The sequence below is a fragment of the Malus sylvestris genome, chromosome 15, assembly GCF_916048215.2.
Source record: "Malus sylvestris chromosome 15, drMalSylv7.2, whole genome shotgun sequence".
Lineage (NCBI taxonomy): Eukaryota > Viridiplantae > Streptophyta > Magnoliopsida > Rosales > Rosaceae > Malus > Malus sylvestris.
The window spans coordinates 5,737,706-5,748,228 of NC_062274.1; the positions used below are offsets into that span (position 1 = coordinate 5,737,706).

Sequence of the window (10,523 nt, forward strand, 5' to 3'; positions counted from 1 at the left end):
AACAAAAGAAGATAGGGAACCTTTTAATTTATTCCATGGGAATCAATTATTATTTAGAGAGGGAGAATGATTGGCTGGTAGCATGGTGTAATATAAAAAACTATAAAACCTTGTACGTTGCCAACATTACTAAATGAGTGCTGTTATTCAGTTCACATACTCATCCATTCTCTTATATATGTGAATCGCATTCTATAAGTGAGATTCATGAGAGAGGTAGGGTTAAAAACTGTAGCCAAACAACATTATTCTTTCTTAATGTCCCAAATGTATATCAACTTAGTATCAACCAAATGCTGACCAAAATACTTTAGATTGGTAGTTATATAAAAAGAAAAATTGACTGCTTATATATTTCTACACGTGGACCCTTGAGGTCCAAGAATTAAAATAATTCCTATTGTACTGAGTGTGCCCATGCATGAGGGGATCGGGCTCTTGACCGGGCATAGCCCTATATATATGTGTATATCTGCCCTTTAATTTCATAGTGCAAGCAAGGGACCTCAGCCTTAATTTCTTGTAGTATTTGCAAATTAAGATCACGCTAGTAGATCAACTTAAAGAGTATAATGCCCAATATGATCCCCTCAAACGAGAGTGAGTATAAGTTGGTCAAAATACCCTACACAAAGGAGCAGATATTGAAGATTTTCAAAAGATACGACAAGAACGGAGACGGCCAACTTTCCAAGGCCGAGCTCAAGGAAGCTTTCGCTGAACTTGGCGCGATATGGCCTGCCTTTAGAGCTTGGGATGGTCGTAGGCATGCAGATGACAACGGCGACGGCTTCATTTCTATAGACAAGGAGTTGGACAAGCTTGTCGACTATGCCGTGGGCCTTGGGTATACCGTAAATTAGTAGAATCAGTTTAATATCACTCACGTGCAATATATAATAAAGATCTTACTCGTATTTTATATATTTTGCTATATGTATGTGTAAGTGTATAGTGTAACGAATAAAAGAGGCGACCTTTCGTAGCCCCTCATTGGACAAGGTAATATATTTGGGATCTCGAGTTTCTACATTTATCATCCGTGCATCTCGAGTATTAATTATTGTATAGATCTAGGAGTTTGTATCAATCCATGTCAGAATTACTGTATTACACCGTTTGCACCGTATCCCATCTCTCCTTCATGTATGTTCTCTTCCGTGACTATTCAGTTTGTTCTGCTTTTGTTCTCCGCATCATCATATTCGTAAACCTGAAACATAAACCCATGAATAACCATGACCTTCATTAGATTCAAATCATGTCCACGTTTTGAAATCCAAATATTAATGAATAATCCCATAATTTTATCATTTTGGATTATTTGGAACTCTTTCTATTCCCTCCATTAATTCCACCTCTTCAGATCGTCTTCTTCCTTTTCCTATTTTTTCAGTTCACCATATATACTCCTAAACCAATAAACCCAAAAAAGCTTTTCACCTCCATTTTTTTTTCTTAATTTTATGGGTTACATTTATTTCCTTCAAATTTTCTGCTGATTTGAGGAATAAAAAGAGAGAGAGAGGCATTTTTGGCCTATGAAGTTGAGATTGGGAATTGTGATATGGAAAATGAAAGTTACAGAGAGATGGGATACAGTGCAAATGATATAATACATTAAACTGACCTGGATAGATTGAAATTCATTAGATTAAGATAATGGTTAATATTTAATTAAATGTGTGTAAATACATGAATGCTAAATACTGAGACTCATGATCCATGTAATTGATCCCTGGTTATATATCATGTAATATATCCAATTAAGCAAAACAGCTACAAAATAAAGAAATAAATTTTGCTTTACTAGTTAGTAATATTTATGTGTATTTCTGTAATATATTCATGCATGTAGGCCGCATGATAAAATTTATCATATAAAAATTGTTAGAAAATCTTTTAATTATTCTCCTTAATATATCCGTTTCAAAAATAATTATCGGACTCAAGTTCGCAGAAGGAAAAAAAAATCTCGTACTTAAACTTGCTTCTTTATTTATTCATGAGAAATGTGTTAAAGAGAATCAACACATATAGGATCACTACGAATTCATGAAAAAATATATTATAGGTACTTTATATTTAATAAACCAATAATGATGACATTTAATACTACGATATAGTGATATTTCTCTTTACTTGTAAGTGAGAAATCTTAGGTTCGATTCTTGCCAAAAGCAAATGTGAAGCATATTATTGCTTGCCGATTGAGAAGTTTAACCCACTCCTCCATCCTCTTAATGTAGATAATATCGTTTGTTAAAAAAAAAACCCGATAATGCTATTTTAATTATTTATTTATTTAGACACATTACAAATGCACTTTCTAATATAGGTAAGTTTGTTAGTGCATGTAGAACTCACATGTATTAGAGTGTGTTCTTCTGTTTTAGGTTAATGCTAGGGATACTAAATTTGTAGACTAATTTAATAAACTAATGACATGGAAGTTGATTGGATTATTACTTAAGATTCATTAACGCGCTTATTTCTTATTGGTGACACATCATTTAGTTTGCAAATTTAGTCTACAAGTTTATTCTACCTAGCATTGCTCTTTGTTTCAAAGGGACCAGGGCAGTCTATCCTTTCGGTGGTTGGAAAGATTCATAGAAGCATTTCAGCCATACCAATAATGTCAGTTTTGTGAAACCATATAGTAGTACTCGTAAGAAAATCAACAGGCCAATATAAGGCTTTTCTTTTTGGCAGTGATTTCCGCATTTCTTTATTCTCTCTTCCACTCCTTCCTTTTTTGGTGTGGAACGAATTACTAAAAAGAGAATTAGACGCATGAAAAAACAGAAAATGAGAGCATAAAAATGAATACTCGTTAAAGAAATTTAAAAAAAAATAACGTTTACATGAAATAATAGTCTCAAGTTTCATAACCCAACAGAGGAGGGTTTATGAAATAGAAAGATTTGGTCTGACTCAATACACCTTGCACAAACAAAGAGCACATACAAGATATGGACAATACTCCATAGAAGCCGGATGAAAACATGAATCTTTGAGAGACTTGTACACCCGTGCCTATGAAGAACCATATAGCAGCAGATGAGTCATAGCACCAGGGACCAGCAGCACCGCCACAAGGAAGGCTCAACATCCTTGCGGAGTGGGAAGTCAGAATACCACTAATCCACCATAATTTTTAGTCCACGTCTTATATATACATTCGACTATGCACGTATTTTATATGCCATGTTTATTTATTTACTCTAATTACGTTAAAAATTTTAATTTCTTTATAAGTTTCCTTTCGATCGATAATTAGAAAAAGGAAAAGTGGTTGGTGTATGCGAGAATATGAGATACTTTGTTTTTGTTTTTGTTTTGTTTTGTTTTGTTTTGTTTTTTTGTTTTTGTTTTTTGCAGGGTGTTAAACTCGTATTTGGCCCCTAAATTTTGTTATAGTTTTCTACCTTCGTCATTCAACTTTTTCATCTATAATTGGTCCCTAAATTTTTGAAAGTGTGTTAAATAATGCGATGAAAGAAAGTAACAAGCAACTTTTGTTACGAAGGTGACAAATACGCCACCATTTTTATTAAGGAAAACTAATGAAAATGATTTGAAAATTTTGAGTTTTAACGATAAGGACAAAATAAAGGGTAAAGTGAATAGTACCATGATTGACTTTTTAGTATAAAAATGTGATTTTTAGTTAAAATGAACAGTACCGGAAGATTTTCGTTAAAGTTCCTTTTTTTATTAAGGCATTTCCATAATCTATTACAATGACCAAAATGCCCTTGATTTATTAGAACGTGAATATGTTTATCTATAATATACATTTAAGCTGAAAAATGGACAAAACCAATAAAAATGAATAATCTTGATCTAATTCGATTTTTTTTTAATATAACAGTAATGGATCCAATGGAAGAAGCTAGTTTTACCTTAGCGACATGGTTATAACCGACTTGAACAAATGATGTGATTTAATAATTTTTTCTTACACGTGCAACAATTTAATTAGTCATTTCAGTTACATTGTTTTGTCAATCTCTTATCTCTCTTTGAAATCTGCAGGAGTTACGAAGATTTGATGTCGGGTTGAAGTTTACAATATGATACGTTCCAACCAACAACGCATTGAATTGAGTCCACCAGTAACTCTATGATCTATCAACCTTTGTAGTTGACTCACTGATGTACTTATTTTACACATTTTCAAAGTTTAAGGACCAACTTGAGACCAAAAACAGTTAGAAGAGTTAAAATGGAAAACTCCAAAAGTTTAGGGGGAAAATGTTAATTATCCCTTTGTGTTTTTCCTAGGAAATTCTTCTTGCACAAACATTTTCACTGATATGCTAGTTTACCAAACCCCTTACGGTATAATATTGTGGATTCTGATATGCTAGTTTACAAATGGTGTATTCTGATTCTTTCCAATCCAAGATATTTAGGTCGACGTTTGATGAATGCAATAAAATACTAATAATTTGATTTTGTTCGTATCATGCATTCTACAATTATCTATATGCCTAACTAATTTAAATAATTGTCTCTTTGAGTCCAAAGAAAGAAAAAGAAAACAGAGGCTTCCCAAACCTAAAAAAGTCGAATTATCGACAGATATGAAGAATTTTACTGTGATCCATTGTAGCTTTCGGCACTTCATCACTCACTACTAGAGATCAATATAAAACTGCTGGGGAAATCAAAGCTAGCTCATCGCAAACCCATATGACCTAGTCAACAAGAATAACCTATATGTTATCCATCACTTTGCAAAGTTCCATACTTTACGTACACGCACAAAAACAAAACTTAATTAAAAGTTGGGTGTGACTAGGCATCCTATATAGAATTTGCGCATACAAAACTATAAATACAACTTGTAGAGGATATTACCTAAAACTTATGCTATCTTTCTCTTTTACTTGATGTGAGATATTTTGAGACCGTACCAACTTTAAGTTTTATTCTTACAAGATAACCCATGTGCTATAATTTTATTCTTGTTTTGTCCAAGTCAAATTAATTTGACTCTATTTTCTACAAGAAAGATAACTTTGATATATAGATTAGATTGGGAGACGTATACTTTTTTGACAAACATTTTAACACACCTTTTTATGGTTATCAACCTTTTTCAAGGATATGAACTTCTATATTTTCTCATCATTCATAGATCATCTTGTGCAAGAAATTAAATAAATCTAAAATTCTTAAGACATTTATTTGTAGTGAAGAAGTAGACAAATATATTTGATTCTACAAAAAAAAAAGTACTAAAATGATTGCCATTTTGTTTGACAGTCATGTGGTTTCGATCTTAGGTAGTATATTTTGGTCACTATTCTAAAATCCCCTCCCAGTGCCGCCTAAGCCCCGCTTAGGTGTTAGGTGGCTAGTCATCGCCTCGATTAATCCCTAAGCGTTTGAAGATTAAGAAATGGCGCCTAGACCTGCTTAGGCGCTTACTTAGCCCGTCCAAACCCGCCTAGGTCACGACTCTCACTTAGACAGAAAATATGTAACTTTTATTTTGCATTTTATATTTTTCAATAAATTTTAAAAGACTTGTTGAATACTTAGATCAACACACATGATATATTTGTTCCTCATGTTTACATTATGTTCTAATACTTTATAATCTATATGACCTTCTATTTTGCAATTTATGTATTCCAGTGAAATTATGTATTTTTTAAGTATAATCAAACACTTATTTATACAAGATATAATATATTTACTTAAATTTGCCTAGTCCACCTAGGCCCCTGCTCGCCCAACTAGGACCTAGCGTCTTTTAGAACCTTGATTTTGGTAGAGAAGATCTCAAAATAGTGCCAGTCCAAAGTTTTCGGAGGCCCAGGGCGAAAGCTCAAATGATGCCCTCTTTATAGACAAATTAGTTGAAAAAAAATCTTTTACAAAAGATTAATTAATTTCATTCACGTTAATAAGAGTTTTTTTTTTTTTTTTTTTTTTTTTTTTTTTTACTTGTGGTCAAATATCTTAATGAATTGGGTGTTTGGTTTCCAGCCACGCGTCCGAGTCCGAAACTGCCTCCTCTTCTAAATTATTTTAATAATTTCGAACCATCTCCATCCTCTTAACATTTTAATAGTGGATTAGGTAATAATATATGTTAAGTTTAACACAACAACAAAAATGGCAATCTGATGAGAGAAAGTTTAGCTTATGCCATAAGATTAAGCGTAAATGCAACCTATCCCTCATAGCAATGGGAAGAACCAACCCCATTAGAATGCCCAGTCCTCTTATGACCCGAACCAAGAAAACCCAATTAGTTTTTTTTATATGGTTACGATCCTTAAATAAAAAATTGTAATTGGGAAATAGAGTTAACCCTGACAACAAAATTTATTGAAAGCAATAGATGAATGAAGTATTCAAGTGGCTTGAAACCAATTAGCGTCTCGTGTTTAAATTTCTTCCCTGTAGTTTGATGGATATTCTTTGGTTTTTAAAAATAAAAAGATAAATGAAAGATTGTGTATTTGTACCTTATTCGATATTTGTTTACCAACTTGAATATATATTCCTATTCCTATGGCTATTTGTATTAGGGAAGGATTTCAAATTCGATGGACAGTATCTTTTCCTAATTCTATGTTGTATGGAAATTACATATGCAAGTAATTACTACCATAATTGAATGCAATAACAATGAAAAAAATACCCAAACAATCAAACAAAGAAAAATACTAGCAGCGTAAAATGAAAAACAGAATTTGAATGAGTAGAAATCAAATACCTTGTACGGTTGAATACAATTGCATGTATTGTAGTCCGTAGACTTGAATTTTCTGCTTGGATTGTAATTTTTTCTGCATAATTGTGAGAAAAGAGGAACGAGGAGAAAATGTGGAAGAAAAAATTCATAATTGTGAATTCTTGAAAGGGATGTGCTATCCACACACTTAATTTTCATTTTCACACGCCATTTTAATTTTTTATCATCTGATCAAATAAATTGAAGAATATCAAAAAACATAAATCAATATGAATGTATGGGAGGTAAAACAAAGTGGTGTTGTGAATAGCATCTCACTTCTTGAAATAGGTAGATAATTTAATTTACGCTGGGCTCTTTGAAATTGGGAATTTAGAAGTTGGAGGGAGACGGGAAGGGAAAAGGGTTTTTCCATTTGTTTTCATGCGCTTGTTCTCTTTCTTACGCGCAAGGAGCAACGCAATTCTTTCTTATCGTGGCATGAAAACCATTTTTTAATTATTGTAATTTGTTTACAATATATCCAAATGGACTTAAAATTATTTTGGCACTCTCCTCAGTTTGAGCCCTAGACTCTTGCCCTGGTAGCCCTGGGTCAGAGTCGACTTTGCCTCAAAATGTGTATCAAATTATGCATCCGTCAATTCTAATCATATATAGAATTTAAGGGACCTTGCATATTAAAACATGTTGCTGTTGGGCAATGGGAAGGGCTAGAGCCAGCTCTGCCTCAAAATGTGTATCAAACTATGCATCGGTCAATTCTAATCATCTATAGAATTAAAGGACCTTGCATTTTAAAACATGTTGATGTTGGGCACTTTCCCAGAGGTTTCACAAATCCAACCAAACGAAATAAAAATCCTAAGGCCTCAAGATGATCAACCCAAAAGTTGAACAAATTATTCCGTAACTGTCCACAACAAACATTGCAGATGAGAATCTAGTCAACTTATATGCAGAATCTAGTACCAAAAGTTGAACAAACTATTCGTTAACATCACTGTCCGTTACTACTGCAAAGTTCCATGCTTTATGTGCACGCAAAAATCCAGTCCACATATATACAAGAAAATTATAAATAATTCGCTAGAAATTGAACTATAATATGTAGCTCTTAGAAGTTAGCTAGAACATGAAAAAAAAAAATTACTCAACAAAAGAAGATTGAACACCTTTTAATTCCATCCATGGGAATCAATTTTTGCTTAGAGGGAGAGTGATTGGCTGGTAGCGTGGCATAAGGTCATCTCCAACCGAAGGGTCCAGAGGGCCAGAGGGTCGAAAATAGCCCGAAAACCGTCTCTAACCGAGAGCTAGGCCAGAGGGCTCTGGAATCTGGGAGGGCCCCACATAATCGGGGAGGGCTGGCCACTTCCAGCTGGCCAATTTTTTTTTGAAGTGTTGGATTTCCTGTTGGTTAAAACCAATAGGAATAGTATAGAATATAATGAATTAAAGCTAACGGCTACTGGGATATTTATTAATTAGTATTAGTGTCGGTTATAACCGACACAAATACTAATTTGAATTGCAAATAGTGTCGATTATAACTGACACATATAGTTTGAAAAATTTTGAATACAACGGTTAGCTGACAGCAGCTAGCCGTTGTATTCAATTTTTTTTTTTTTTTTTGAATTTAAACCTTTTTTTACTTCTATAAATATGGTGAAGCTCTTTCAATTATTCACTTCATTTGCAATATTTCCTTCAATATATTTTTCAATATTTCCTTCAATATATTTTTCAATATTTCCTTCATCTGCAATATTTCTTTCAATTTTTCAATAATTTCCTTCAATAATTTTTCAATAATTTAAATAATAAATTATGTTTGGCCCTATGGCCCTTTGGCCCTCGGTTGGAGACGGAGGCAAATATGGCCCTGTACTATTCATTAAAATATTAATATCTTGGAGGGCCAGAGGGCTAAAACGAGCCATCTGGCCAACCATCAGTTGGAGATGGCCTAATATACAAAACTATAGGACTTAGTACATGGCTGATATTATTAAAAGGAAAACTAACCAAAATGGCTTGAAAAGTTTAACTTTTAACCAAAAACCACATTGAAAGTTTATTTAATGGTTAGTACAAAGCCCATTATTATATCAGCCCAAATACAATAGTCCAGACTAAATAATATTGTGGTTTGTCAATTTTACCCCTAACGGATATGGTTAACCTAATTTAACTATTCTGTTAGATTACTCGGTTTGGGGTTAGCCGAACATATAAACTAATTGAATTTTAATTTTTGCCGACCAGTTTCAGTGGGATTTTCAATTTTTTATGAATCCGGTTGAGTGGTTTGAGTAATGCTTGCCGACGAATGTTGAGAGCGCATTTTGAAATCGTGATCGCCGTTGTTCTATTTTTCCGGAATAAACATTTGTTTCAGAACAGATTCGCAGTGGTTGCATATTTTGAGATTCTATTGAATCGTTGTCATCGGTGTTGTTCGTTGTGCTTGAATATTTTAACTGGAATGATTGTCTTTCATATTTGGTTAGATTTTGTTGTTAATTTGTTTTCAGATTAGCAGATTGATTCGGTTTGTGAACTTTTCAGTTAGGAGTTTCGAAGAATCTCAGGTAAGTTTTGATTTGTTTGTTTGTTTTTTTTTTGTTTTTTTGTTTTTGAATTGGAATTCGATTTTGAATTCTTTTTTGCATGAATTATGCTTAGCTTTTTATTTGACTTATATATTGTTGTTGATTTGTTTTCAGATTAGCAGATTGATTCCAGTTTGTGAAATTTTCAGTTAGGAGTTTCTTATTTCGAAGAATCTCAGGTAAGTTTTGATTTTTTTTGTTTTGTTTATATTGTATGTTGGTCATCTTGATTTTGTTTTCTTTTTTAGAAATTTATTATGAATTAATTCGTGTTATACACATTTGATGTTGTTAACATTTTTTTTCAGAAATAGTGTTCTTTTTTTATGAAACAGTGTATATTTCAGTTTATTTTCTGTTTTTGTGATTCTTGTGTTTTATAACTAGTGTAATTTTGTTCACTTTATATGTATATTGTTTAACTAATAGGTGTTCATTAAACTGAACTATTTATCAAAGTGAACTAGAAAACCACTTTTTTACCAAAGCAAACTGAACTATTTATCAAACTGAACCATTTAGCAAACTGAACTATTTATCAAACTGAAACATTTAGCAAACTGAACTATTTAGCAAACTGAAGTACAAAACCACACTATTTTACCAAAATAAACTGAACTATTTATCAAAGTGACTAGAAAACCACATTTTTTTTACCAAAGCAAACTGAACTATTTATCAAACTGAACTATTTATCAAATTGAACCATTTAGCAAACTGAACTATTTATCATACTGAAGTAGAAAACCACACCTTTTTACCAAAACAAACTGAACTATTTATCAAAGTGAACTAGAAAACCACATTTTTTTACCAAATCAAACTGAACTATTTATCAAAGTTAACTAGAAAACCACACTTTTTTACCAAAGAAAACTGAACTAACTGAACTATTTATCAAACTGAAGTAGAAAACCACACTTTTTTACCAAAACAAACTGAACTATTTATCAAAGTTAACTAGAAAACCACACTTTTTTACCAAACCACACTTTGTTTATATTGTATGTTGGTCATCTTGATTTTGTTTTTCTTTTTCAGAAATTTATTATGAATTAATTCGTGTTATACACATTTGATGTTGTTAACATTTTTTTCAGAGCAGCAAAATGACAAAACCAATAGTTGAACGTCGATCATTGGGATCTTCTACCCAATCAGCATCTGTGTATGCTTTTAACTGA

The 10,523-nt window shown here is 32.4% G+C and overlaps 1 protein-coding gene across 1 annotated transcript; it reads left to right on the forward strand.

Moving 5' to 3' along the window:
* The first annotated feature begins 572 nt into the window (after positions 1-572).
* LOC126601403 (probable calcium-binding protein CML18) lies at positions 573-10,523 on the forward strand. The gene is made up of 4 exons (XM_050268111.1): positions 573-854; positions 9,262-9,318; positions 9,489-9,518; positions 10,440-10,523. The coding sequence occupies exons 1-4, from the start codon at positions 573-575 to the stop codon at positions 10,521-10,523; spliced, it is 453 nt and encodes a 150-aa protein (XP_050124068.1).